Source organism: Hemiscyllium ocellatum, chromosome 11, assembly GCF_020745735.1.
Source record: "Hemiscyllium ocellatum isolate sHemOce1 chromosome 11, sHemOce1.pat.X.cur, whole genome shotgun sequence".
In the NCBI taxonomy this organism is placed as follows: domain Eukaryota; kingdom Metazoa; phylum Chordata; class Chondrichthyes; order Orectolobiformes; family Hemiscylliidae; genus Hemiscyllium; species Hemiscyllium ocellatum.
The window spans coordinates 97,805,165-97,819,357 of NC_083411.1; the positions used below are offsets into that span (position 1 = coordinate 97,805,165).

Genomic DNA, 14,193 nt, shown 5'->3' on the forward strand with positions numbered 1-14,193 from the left:
TGATGACAACGTGGGCAGTGAGCACTCGACACCCAAGAAATGTTTAATGGTTAATGCCTACAAGTTTGTGAATGAAGGGACACTTTCGGGTGAAGGCTGGAGATACAGAGGTCATCTATGTCTCCAAAGAAGTTCAAGAAATTTGAAGAGTTTGAGAACATAATAATCAGCCACCCCTTTGTCCCTGCAAAATCACTCTGCTATTCTTTCATATCATATCTGGATTTGCTATGGCCTGAACTTCATTCTCCTGTGAGTAAATAATCTGAAACACAACCTGGAATATGTTCAAAGGTGTAGGAAAGAAAATTCCAAATTGAACAACACTCAGAACAAATTTCTCCTCAATTTTAAACTGAGACCTCCTTATTTTGAAACTGTATTCCCTAATTACAGATTGCTCACTTAAGAGAAACATCCTCTCACTACCTACACTGTGAAGCTCCCTCAGATTATATGTTTCAATAAAATCATCTTGCTGCCTTCTAAATTTCAATGTGCTTCAGCCCTACCTGCTCAACCTTTCCTCATAAACTGCTTCCATCCTAGGAATCAAACGTAGTGGACCATCACTAACCTGCTCCCAATTTAAATATGTCCCACTTCAAATAAAGAGAACAAAACTGGACATAGCACTCTTGGTGTAGCCTCACTAATGCCCTGAACATGTGTGGCAAGGCTTTACTACTTAAATATTTCCTGATTGTTTGCTGACATGAACACCAAGCTTTTATACTTCATACACAAGCATGTTCCCACCCTTCTATACCACAGGATTGTGCATTATCTCCATTTTTTAAAAAATCAACTTTTCTATTCTTCCAGCAAAATGCGCAGCCCCAAATTTTCCTCGTTATACTTTATCTGCCATTTTGTTCCGACACTTCTTAACCTATCTATACCCCTTTATAAACTCTATTTCCCGAGAACTTATTCTCCTACCTAATGTTCTCATATCAGAAAATACAGATAGTACACTACATCCTTTGAAAGTGCAGATGGCTCATATTTTGCACGCACAAGAAAGATCTTTAAATTTCTCTGATATCCTACCAAATTAGTGCTATCTTTGAAGTTATACATCACTCCAAAGTACAGTTTCACACTTCTCATAGTAAATATATGAATTTTTTGTTGTAAATATATTTATTAGCAAATTTTTTAACTTTACAAACATATAAAATTATTGAAAATACAATCAGTATATTAAAAAGAAAAAAAATTACAATACAACTACAACTACTACCCTATAATACAAAACAAACCCTAACACTGTGCAAGGCAACACCAAAAAAAAACCAAAAGCAAAACAAAAGAACACAAAATACAGAACAGCTATGTTCAGTGCAAAGCTCCTAAACAAAGGAACGGGAACATTGTATATATACCCATATTAACTCAGGAGACCCCCTACAGGGCCCAGAGTTTGACAAATCTAACCATCCTGGTTAAACAAATGTCCTAATTAAGATAACTGACAAATCTATTTCCAAATAACTCAAGTAGGGCTGCAATGTCTAATAAAAATGGTCTGTTGTGTAGTATGCCATGTTAGTAAAAAAGACCAAGGGAATGTGCTCCATAATTTCTGCCATCCCAGCAAGCCCGGCGGGTTCTCAGACACCTGCTTTATCAGAATATTCTTGCACAGTGTGCAAGAATATTAAATAGTTTCTTCCCATGCCCGTCTAAAGATGGTAAATTCGGTAGACCTAAGAGGAGAGATATCGGGTCTACTTTGACTTCAGTCCTCAATATCCTCCCTATCTCTTCTGCCACAGTGCTCCAATAAACACGGAGCCTGTGGCATGTCCAGAAGCAATGGGTAAGAGTACCTACACTTATTTTACATTTGGGGCACAATGAAGATGCCCCTTTTTTTTGAACTTCACCAGACGGTCTGGTGCTAGATGAGCCCGGTGCAGAACTTTAACTGCATAGCACATGTCCTATTACAGATTGAGATCTTTTGAGTATTTTCCCATATGTTCTCCCATGTTTGAGAAGAGATCTCCACTCCTAGCTCTTGCTCCTAAGACCTCACATAACTGGTTAATATCCTGCCAGGCTCTGCCACCCAGCAGTCGATAGAGGGCACTAACTGAAAGGGTGCTTGTGGAATGTAGCAACAACCTCCCTAAGCTTACAGGGCTTAGTGAGAAACGTAGTCTTCTTCTGGATGAAATCCCTAACCTGAAAAAAATGGAAAAGATCTCTACTGGGCAACCCGCATTTGCAGCTCAGTTGCTCAAAAGACCTCATAACCTCCCTCTCAAATAAGTCTCCCAAACTCCTCTCACTGCCCATAGTTTGAACCTTGAGTCCATCATCTCTGGTGGGAACCCTGGCATGCCAACTATAAGCATAAGTGGCGAAGTCTTGGATAAACGGCCCTCACTCTGATGCATCGCCCTCCATGCCTTGACTGTACTAATGACAATGGGGTTTCAGCAGTGGTCCATAACTGTCCTCATCTTATCCATGGACAACAGATAAATAAGAGGGCACTTTGCCCGGGAGGCCTCAATATCCAGCCATATTGAGTTTGGATCGTTACCTACCCAATCACAGACAAAGGACAGCAGGGAACTCAATTGATACCTCCTGATGTCTGGGAGATCAACTCCTCCCCCTCCTTGAGGCAACTGTAATTTAGTAAGTTTGATGAGGGGCCACCTACGATGCCAGACAAAGGAACCAAACCACTCCATAAGCTTCTGCAGTGTTGACCAGGGAAACATTACAGGGAGCATATGCATTGGAAAAAGCAAACGAGGAAGAAGATTCATCTTAATGGGAGATATTCAGTCCAGCTGTGAAATCAGAAGAGCCCCCTATCTCTGCAGATCTCGCCTAATATTGTTGAGCAAGTGAGCGAAGTTAGTCCGAACTAACAGATCAAACTTAGGGGTGATAAAAATGCCTAGGTATCGGAACCCTGCCCGTGACCACTTAAAATGAAACTTAGGGCCACCTTCAACTTCTGGCACATTCTTAAGGTTCCTCAAAGGCATAGCTTCCAATTTTGCAAAGTTAATCTTATATCCTGAAATAGCCCCAAATGAATTGATACATTGTGTCAAATGGGGTACAGAGGTGATTGGGTTCGATAAAAACAGAAGGACATCATCCGCGTAGTGTAATCTTGTATGCCCTCGATCCCACTTCCGGAGCAGTTATGTGGACATTCTGACGAATGGCCTCTGCCAGCTGCTCTATCACCAATGTAAACAACAACGGTGAGAGGGGGCATCCTTGCCACCTACCACTACTAATCCTAAAATTCCCAGACTTCACCCCGTTGGTGATGACCGCGACCAGAGGGTGGCAATATAAAACCTCCACCCACCGAGCAAAGACTCCACCCAACCTAAACTGTTCCAAGACATTAAAAATCGGCCATTCCACCCGATCAAATGCTTTCTCTGCATCTAAGGAAATCACCAACCCCTGAATCGATCGTTGCTGACAAATTTGGTCCATATTCGGCAACCTTCTAATATTATTAGAGGACCTACAGCTCCTTACAAAGCCTGTCTGATCCTCTTTAATAATATGGGGGCAACACCCTTTCCAATCTCTACACCAGGATCTTAGACAGAATCTTGAAATCTGAATTTAATAGAGAGATGGGCCTGTATGAGGCACAATCCTCAGGAACCTTCCCCTTCTTAAGAATTAAGCAAATATTAGCTTCTCTCAAAGATGGTGGTAGGCATTCATGCATATAGAAGTGATTGTACATCCCCAACATCGGCCCTGACAGAATCCCTATAAACTCCTTATAAAACTCACCGGGAAACCATCAGGTCCAGGCGCTTTCCCACTCTGAAGTTGCCTAGCTGCCTCCTGTATTTCCTGAACTGTCAAGGGGGCATTAAGGAGAGAGGTCTGTTCCATGGTTAACCTGGGAGGGCCAGGTTCTTAAAAAAGGTCTCCATTTTAGCTCTCCTGTCCTTGCAACCTTCAGACCAATACAATTCAGAGTAAAAGCTCCGAAAAGCCTCATTAATCTTTTTAGCATAGTGTGCAAGGACCCCGGCGCTATCTCTGATTGCAGTAAAGGATTGGGGAGCACGCTTTTTCCTAGTCAGGTACGCTAAATACTTCCCTGGCCTATCCCTATATTCAAACAGCCTTTGTCTAGCAAAAGCAAGTTCTTTCTTTGCATTTTGTGTCAGTATTGAATTCAAGGCAGCCCGGAGGTCCGTGATCCGCTGTAGCTTAGTCACTGAAGGCCGCGCAAAACGTGCCGCCTTGGCAGCTTTCAACTGTGTCTCAAGTTGATGCTGCTGTCCCTCCTTCTGTCATTTCTGGCTGGCCGAATTGTAAATAGCTAATCCCTAGCAAAGGCCTTTGCAGTCTCCCATAGCATAGACGGACTACAATCTGTGCCGGAGTTGATAGTCAAGAATTCCTGAAACTCCATCAATAGCCATAGACTTTTCCCCAGAGCAGGATTGACTGGTACGAGGTCATAGTTTGAAAATATTAGGAGGAAGGTATAAAGGAGACGTCAGAGAGTTGTGAATACATGGGATGCGTTGCCAGCTGTGGTGGTGGAAGCAGAGTCGTTAGGGACATTTAAACGACTGCTGGACATGCACATGGATAACAGTGAATTGAGGGGTGCATAGATGAAGTTACTACATTTTACATTAGAATTAAATCTCAGCACAACATCGTGGGCCAAAGGGCCTGTTCTGTGCTGTACTTCTCTATGTTCTATTTTCTAAGTATTCCACAAATGTGGAATCCTTAAGGAGAAAAGGGTCCAATCGCCAGTGCCGCAAATCTAGCCCTTCACTTTTGGCCTTAACCTCCTGCAACAAAGCGATATCAACCCTTTCCCTCTTAATGCGAGAAAGCACCTTTTTCCTTTTAACAGGCGAATGACTTTCCTTAATGTTCCTGATGCAGCATTTAATAAGACACTTAGCCATATCCCCCTTCAGAGACCCTTGAATCCCTCGGAGTGAAAATCCTGCTTACAAAGCACCGAGCATAAGTAAATAAAGACTCAGAGTCAAAGAACTATACATACAAAAACTACTTTATCATAACTATAAACAACTATTACTACCAAAAAACTAAAAAGAAAACCAACTATAAAGCCTTGAATGGAAGGCTCTTCCTCCTGCCATAGGGGGCACTCACCCTACTCCTCCCCTCCTTCACAGGTCCTTCAAACCTGGACTGTGCCCCAGCCTTGAGCCAGAAACAAAATAAGGAGATGATCCTTAAATTAACAGAAAAAAGACAAAGTCAGGATGAGCACTCCACCCATCCCTGGCTTCATGTCACCCCTACTTCTAACTAAAAAGAGAAACAGAACAAAGGGGAGAGACAACAAAGAACATCCACAAAATTTCCCATCAGAAAGTCTAGTTGTTAAAAAAAGGAACAACTTATTCCAAGGTCTTTTCCCCCCTTCCCAAAAAGGAAATTATTAGGGAGAAAGAAAGGAATTTAAAAAAAGAGAAAACATGGGGAAAGATAGAAAAGAGAACAAACATTAACCATATTCTTCAGGCCAATCCGTCAATTTTAAAGTGTCTACAAAGTTTTAAGCTTTATCTGCTGAATCAAATGTATAAACTGAGTCCTCGTGGCTGAAACAAAGCACTGCAGGGTATCTCATGGAGTACTGAATGCCCTGCTTCCTCAGCCTCTTTTTAACTTCATCGAAGGACTTCCTCTTTCGAATTACAGCTGCAGAGAAATCCTGGAAAATCATGATTTTTGACCCCTTGGACAGCAGTGCCTGCAGATCTTTTCCCAGGGATCTGGAAGCTTCTGTCTTTTTGCATGTCCTTATATGAGTGGAAGTGCACTAGGATCAAGCAGGGGCGCTGCACCAGCCCTGATTATGCACTGTAACTTGATAAGCCCTTTCAATCTGCAGCCTGCTGAACTTGATGTGAAGGCCCAAAATCTTTGGCAGCCAGCTTTCAAAGAAGCTGACTGGCTGCTCACCTTCCTCACCTTCAGGGAGCCCGACAATTCAGAGATTTATCCTCCAACCTCGATTTTCGAGGTCAGCAATATGGTCTCGCAAGGCCTGCACCTCTTGCTCCAGCACCTGGATCCGACTGGATGAGGACTCCATTGCAGCTTCCGAAGCCTAAGTTCAACCGTCCACCTCCTCCAGACTCCTCCCCCCCAAACACCCTGGATCTCCTGCTCATGCTTCTGTAGCACGGATGCGATAGGTGGACCTGGGCACGAGTCTCCCCACAGATCTCCTCAATTGCAGCCCCAACTTTCAAGGTAAATGTCTCCATTGTCGCAGCCAATTCCTGTGAGTCTGTCAGGTCCGGGGGGCGGGGGTGGGTTTGGTCAGGAGATGCTACTGTCTCTGGTGTGGGGTAGGTACTGCAGGGGAGTGTCCTCCCTGCTGCTGTTTGCTTGCTCCTTTTCCCTTTGGCATCCTTCCCACTCCCAAATATTAACAAATATGTGTTCTGTAAGTTTTAAACTAATAATTCCACCACATAAGTTGGCCAGGGATGGCAAAAAAACACCGGTATACCTTGGCTGTTAGGCAGAACTGCCCACAGCAGTTCTACAGAATTGCCGCCATCTTGCAGAGTCCAAATATCTGAATTTAAGATCGTTGCAGACATCAAAACTACGCTGAAGTAACAGTTTCAGTCTTGCATCCAAAAGAATTTTGCAACAATTAACTCCTCAGGATTGCTGCAAGCCATTAAATCACTAGAAAAGAATGTGTAAACGCATCCTGAACTCATTGCAAATTCAATTATAGTGAAACGTACATCATTGTTAGTCTATAATATATTTGTAAATTCTAAGTATGTAACTGTTGCTATAAATTTCACAGGTTCACAGTGGGCAGTCTCAAGTTAAACTCCCATTACTATGAATTTTAGTTAATATTTACTGCTAAATGATGGCTCAAACAACACTTTTACCCAACAATGGTAAAATCAGTTCGTTATCTCCTGCCAGCAGAGGCATATGTGCCTTTAAGAAAAATTTACTGAAAAGAATCGAGCAAAATAAACTTTAAAATAAATTTTAAAAGGATTATTTTACTTGAAAAATAATTAAGTTTGAATTAGCTTTGTAGTGTAATGTAGCTATTTCCTGGTACTCCTTAAATCAAAGAATAAAAATACACTATTGTTCCACCAGCCAGGGCAGAATGCACTATCATTCCAGCTGTCTCTTAGCTTAATTGATCCTGCTTTCAGGTTACAAGCACTACAGGTTCTTTCACCATTCTCAAATATCTACATATCTTTAAGTCTTGGATAAGGAAATAAAAGCTGAAAAAAATATTTCTTTTTCTTCAAAGGATACTGGCAAATTGTGGCTGTGTTGGGATGATGTTTTCCAACGTATGTGTACATATGCATGTGTGTGGGGGGCAACAGATATCAGATTGATAACGAGATATTTTACCTTTTCTTTTTACTGGATTTTTTTTGTGTATAATAACAAAGAAACACATTCAAATTCCTGCATCCCCGAGTCGTGTAAGAGAATTTGGCATATCTGGCATATGGAAATCAAAACAACAAAACAAAAGCTCTAACTTTAATTATTTTGAAACAAAAACTATCGAATGGATAAAGAGCAACATTTCAATGAAGGTGAACCTGAAGTTAGGCAAACACAATAAAAAATGATTGAATACACAACTGGATTAGATAGCAAACCTACAATTTGAAGAGTATTTCAAAAAGAAAGACTGCTTTAATGACAGTATTAAAATGGATGTTCATGAATGCAAAATAAAAACAAGTAGTACTATTCTGAAGCACACTCATGGATTATAGCACCACGCAGTTTTCAGCAGTATTCACTTCCCAATAAGACCTGTACATTTTATAAAATAAAAGCAGTATTTCTATTTATGCCAAGGTGGCTTAAATATCCATCTTGGTAACAGAAAATAAAGGAATCACAGTTAATGAATACTCTTTCAGTGAAAAATCAAGAGAGTGTAGAATAACAGATGTCACCTTACCTTAAAATAAATTGAGGAAGTGAAGAACAGTTTCATTAATGGATCAAAATAAAAGGAAATCACATCTGCAATTGGACAAAACAATATGAAAAATATTTTGACACTCGGAAGAAGTATTTGAGAAAGACAAGTTAGTGCCTAGAAAGGTTTTTAAATAAAAATAAATTAAAATGTTGAACCTTTCAAATGCCACCATGCAAATGACCAGAGGCCAATTGCATAGTTCTAGAAATAAATAAGTTATCAAAGTTTGACATTTTACAGGTACTCTTCACAAGGCAGTTAAAGCTAGTTATTAAAATGATGTCAGAATGGCTTTCCTGAGCCAAGGGATCAACCCGGACCCCAAGACCCTTTACAGGAAACACCTATCCCTGAACTACAATCCAGTACTGTTTTATACTGCTACTGCTTTCACTCCTTCCAAACACTTGGCCCTCCCTTTTAACATATGCAAATTGCCTCAGACTATTTTCTGAACTGGGAAAGGCTTTGAAAATCTGAAGCACAAAGGGGAGTCCTACTTCAGATGTTTTCTTAAGGTTAATATGCAGATTCAGTTCAGAGTTAGGAAGGCAATTGCAATATCTGCATTCATTTTAAGAGGCTGGAAAACAACAGAGGTTGTACAAGGCTCTGATCAGACCACACTAGGAACATTGAGAACTGTTTTAGGCCCCTTTTTGCTGGGGAGTAGTGTTGGCATTGGAGAGAGCACAGAGGAGGTTTGCAAGAATGATCCTGGAGATGAAAGCTTGTCATACAAGAAGCGGATGACGAGTCTGGGTCTGTCCTCAATGGAGTTTAGAAGGATGAGGGGGAATCTAATTGAAATGTACAGAATACCAAGAAGCCAGATCAAATGGATGTGGAGAAGAGAGACCAGGACTCGAGGGCCCTGAAATAAGGGGGAATTCTTCAGCAAGAGTATGACTAATTTGTGGAATTGAAGCCCATTGAGTGCATTTAAACAGACAGATTCAAGGTTAGTAAGGAGACTAAGGGTTACAGGAAGAAGGCAGGAGAATTGGGTTAAGAAACATCAGCCATGATCAAATGGCAGAACAGATTAATTGAGTCTTAGAGTCAGGGAGATGTACAGTAGGGAAACAGACCCTAAGCTGAAACTACTAAACAGACCCTAAGGTCCATCTCGTCCACCTCCTAATCAGATATCCTAAATTAATCTGGTCCCATTTGCTAAAACTTGGCCCCGATCCTTCTTAAAACCTTCCTATTCATATACCCATCCAGATACCTTTTAAATGTTGGAATTGTACCAACCTCCACTACTTCCTCTGACAACTTATTCTATACATGCACCACCCTCTGCATGAAAAGGTTGCCTCTTAGGTCCCTTTTAAACTTTCCCCCTCACCTTAAACCTTTGCCCTCTCGTCCTGGACTTCCCCATCCCAAGGAAAAGACCTTGTCTATGTACCCTATTCATGCCCCTCATGATTTTATAAACTTCTCTAAGGTCACCCCTCAGCCTCTGGCATTCCAGGGGAAAACGCCCCACCCTATTCAGCCTCTCCCTACAGCTCAAACCCTCCAACCCTGGCAACGTCCTCATAAATCTTTTCTGAACCATTTCAAGTTTCACAACATCCTTGTTAGCAGGGAGGACAGAATTGCACACAATATTACAAAAGTGGGCCTAACCGAAGTTCTGTACAGATGCAACATGACCTCCTATACTCAATTCTCTGGCTAATAAAGGAAAGCATAGCAAACGCCTTCTTCACTATCCTATCTACCTGCGACATCACATGCAAGAATTAGAAACCTGCACTCCAAGGTATTTTTGTTCAGCAACACTCCCCAGGACTTTACCATTAGGATATGCTTTCCCAAAATGCAGCACCTCACATTTATCGAAATTAAAATCCATCTACCACTCCTTGACCCATTGGCCCATCTGATCAAGATCCCATTGTACTCAGAGGTAACCTTCACCACACCTATAATTTTGGTGTAATCTGCAAACTTACTAACTATTCCTCCTATGTTCACATCCAAATCATTTATATAAATGATGAAAAGCAGTGGACCCAGCACCAATCCTTGTGGCACAACACTGGTCACAGACCTCCAGTCTGAAAGGCAACCCTTCACCGCCACCCTGTCTTCTAGCTTTGAACCAGTTCAGTACCTAAATGGCTAGTTCTCCCTGTATTCCACGAGATATAACCTTGCACACCAGTGTTCTATGAGGAATCTTGTTGAACGTCTTACTGAAGTCCATATAGATCACATCTACTGCTCTGCCCTTATCATTCCTCTTCGTTACTTTGTCAAAAAACTTAGTATCTCCCCCATTTTCTCTGGCTCCACACAAAGACCGCCTTACTGATCTTTGAAGGGCCCTATTCTCTCCCTCGTTACCCTTTTGTCCTTAATATATTTGTAAAAACCCTTTGGATTCTCCTTAATTCTATTTGCCAACACTTTCTCATGTTCCCTTTTTGCCATCCTGATTTCCCCTTAGGACTGATCTTGTAAAATCCTCTGGACCCCTCCAAGGCCAGTACATTTTTTTCCTTAGATACAGTACCCAAAACTGCTCACATTATTCTAAATGTGGTCTGACCAGAGCCTTATACAGCCTGAGCAGTACATCTCCGACCTTGTACTATCGGCTCTTGAAATGATTGTTAACAATGCAATTGTCTTCCTAACTGTCAACTGCATCTGCAAGTTAACCTTAAGAGAATCTTGAATTAGGACTCCCTTGTCTTTTTGTACTTCAGATTTCCAAAGTCTCTATTTTCTTCCTAACAAAGTGCATAACCTCACACTTTCCCATGTTGTATTCCGTCTGCCAATTCTTTGCCCACTCTCAAGCCTCCAAAGTCCTGCTGCAGCCTCCCCACTTCCTCAACACTACCTGTCTCTCCAATGATCTTGGTGTCATCTGTAAACTTAGCATCAATGCCTGAGTTCCTTCAGCCAGATCATTAACATAAACGTGAATAGCTTTGATAACACTGACCCATGCCTCCATGTGTCACGAGCTGCCACCCTAAAAAAAATGCATTTATCCCTACTCTCTCTTTTGCTAAGCAGCCCATTCTCTATCCATGCCAGTATGTTGACCCAATACTATGGCTGTTACCTTCAGTATGGCACCTTGTCAAAAGCCTTCTGATAATCCAAGCAGATCACATCCACTGACACTTCTTTGTGTAACTTCCTTGTTACCTCCTCATAGAATCCTAAAAGATTTGTCAGACATGACTTTCCTTCGACGAAGCCACACTATTTCACCATGCATTTCCAAGTACTCTGCAATCTCATCCTGAATAACAGATTCCAAAATCTTTCCAACAAATGAGGCCAAGTAACCAGCCTATAACTCCCTCTTTTCTTAAACAGGATACTTACATTAGCCTCTGGGACGTTCCTTGGCTCTAGTCATTCCAGGATCACCGCTAATGCCTCCATAATCTCCTCAGCTATCTCTTTCAGAACCCTGGAGCATAGTTCAGCTGGTCCACATTATTTATCCTTCTTCAAACCTTGCAGCTTCCCAACACCTTCTCCTTAGCTTTGGCTAATAAAACACCTCTACCCCGACTCTCTTGAAGTTCTGGTATGCTACTGATGTCATCCACAGTGTCAGTTTCTCCATCATTTTTGTTCCCATTTCTACTTCTCCAGCCTTATTTTCCAGCAGTCGAATGTCCACCTTGACCTTTCTCTTTTCTAAAAATTACTCTTGCAATCTTCTTTAATATTACTATAGATTATTCTCATATTTCATCTTCTCCCTCTTTATTGCTTTTTTTTAGTTGTCCTCTGCTAGTGTTTAAAGGCATTCCAATCCTCTTGCTTCCCACTTATCTTCACCATATTATAGGTATTATTTCCTTTTGCTTTGTGTTTTTTCCAACTTCCATTGCCAGCCACTGTTGCCTCATTCTCCCTTCAGAACATTTCTTCTTCCTTGGGATGGATTTCTTCTGTGCCTCCTGAATTATCCCCAGAAGCTCCTGCCATTGCAGCTCTTCTGTCCTGCCTGCCAGACTCCCCTTCCAAATGGCAGTGCAGCTCAAAAGGGACAAATGGTCTACATCTGCTAATTCTTATATTTCTCTAGTTAATGGCTAACAATAAAAGGAGGTCAAAGACAACCTGAAGGGCTCATGTAAGTATTTATCCAGTATAAAATATATTTATCTCAAGTAAGAGAGAGAGGTTTTGTGAATTGAAACACGTTACTTCAATTCACACGTTCAAAACAAGTGACAAAACAGCTGTGGCAACTTACTTACTGTGTGAAATAATACAGTAATCTCGACTACATTTGAGAACTACATTTACAATAATCAAAAATGTGAATTTGGATGGAGAAGAGCTACCTAATCAATCTCCTTCATTTTGAGAAAGTGATGTTCCAAGTACTCTGCAGAAAAAAATTCTAGAAGATTTAGATTTCTGAAAAAAAACTCAGTAATGCCAAATGTGGAAAATAAATAAAGAAATAGGAGGTACTGCATGTAGAAGTTGAGGTTTTCTGTTGGGGACTTTATGGTTTCTGACTTACATTGGTGTCTCTGAATCTAAATCTTCAATATAAATTGGAATAATTAGATCAGAAATACAGTTAAATCAGATAAAACAGCTCACAAACTTCAAAATTAGATTGAAGAAAACTAGCTGTAAATAAAATTTGGCAACTGTGAAGTACTGCATATTAGAAAAATAAGTGGCACAAATAAATCAAGAACAAGTTCATCTCCAAAACAATGTATGACAGCTACCTACCGGTGCTTGGTGAAATCCTCGTGAGCAAGGCAAGGATCTGAGAGCTACACCACGAACTATCATAAAGAGATAAGCTCTTGAATGCAAAGTCCTCACAGCATGAAAATCCTTCCTGGAAAACAAACAATTGCAACACAATTCGAAGTGTCAAATTTGCATTAACACCACCTCCACCACAAACTTCTCCTATGACCCTAATCCAGAACAAATGCTGAAAATATTTGGATATTAACTAAATAAGATGGTATTAGGGGATGGGAAAGAAAGATCAAAACATTTCTTGGACTAAATTAAAATATTACAAAATGATTGGTGTAGAAATGTAGCATCAATGTACAGAAGTCTTAAATTGTACTTCCTATTGTCAGCATCCATCCAACTCACAAAACTTCAACATAGTAGGAACTCACAATTTAATTTTTCCCTCTTACATACAAATGCCAAAAAACCTTAGCTGTTTCCAGTCCAGAGTGGCTGTTTTCTCTGTACATTTCATTCAAACCCCATGCCAAAATCTTTCAATATGCACCTGCAGAAGGTGAGATTAGCCATTGCTATGACATAATCAAAAGGTCTAGTTGTGAAGTGAATACATTATGTACAAGTACACAGGAACATAGGTACAGGAATAGGCTACATAGCCCCTCAAGCCTTCTCTGCTATTTCATGGTTGATCATGGATGGTCTGTGGTCTAACTCCACATGCCTACCTTGGACCCATATCCCTTGATACACTTGTTTAATAAAAAATGTTATCTCAGATTTAAATTGAACAATTAAATTAGCATTGACCACCACTTGATGAAGAGTTCCAAATCTCTACAGCTCTTTGCACATCCAAGTGATATCTAATATCTCTCCTAAGTGGCCTGGCCCTAATTTTGAATTTACGCCCCCTGGTTTGTGAATCTTCAACCAGTGAAAATTGTTTACTTTTATCTATCCTGTCTCCCCCTATGATAAATATTCTGGGGACCTCCATTAACTTTACATCACTTATTAATCTTCTAAACTCCAGAGAATAAAAACCTAATTTGTTTAATCTTTGCTTTTAGTTGAACCCCAAAGTAGAGCTATCATCCTTGTAACCCTGCACTGAACTCCCTCCGGGGCCAAAAACATCATTCCTAAGGGGTTGTGCCCAGATCTGCTCTCAAGTACTCTAAGTGAGGGCTAACCAGGATTTTATATAATTGCAACATAATTTCTGTATCCCAAGCTCCAGCCCTTTCGATATGAAGGTAAGCATTCCATTAGCATTTTGACAATTTTCTGCATCTGCTTGTGGCATTCTAAAGAACTGTACACCTGAGACCCCAAAGCTCATTGGACATGCACAGTAGTTAAATCTGTGGCTTCTTAAAAAAACTGGTCTATCCTTTTTTGGTCTATCAATAACTGGTCTATCCAAAATGGATAACTTCACA

General features: G+C 40.7%; 1 protein-coding gene across 2 annotated transcripts in view; it reads right to left on the minus strand.

Moving 5' to 3' along the window:
* Positions 1-14,193, minus strand: part of cenpi (centromere protein I) — a 121,418-nt gene that overhangs the window by 38,310 nt on the left and 68,915 nt on the right. For both annotated transcript variants that reach the window (XM_060832743.1, XM_060832742.1), the window contains 2 exons: positions 12,767-12,878; positions 7,997-8,061 (listed from right to left, as the gene is read on the minus strand). In XM_060832743.1, the coding sequence (XP_060688726.1) occupies positions 7,997-8,061; positions 12,767-12,878 (177 nt within the window). The remainder of the gene's footprint in view (positions 1-7,996; positions 8,062-12,766; positions 12,879-14,193) is intronic.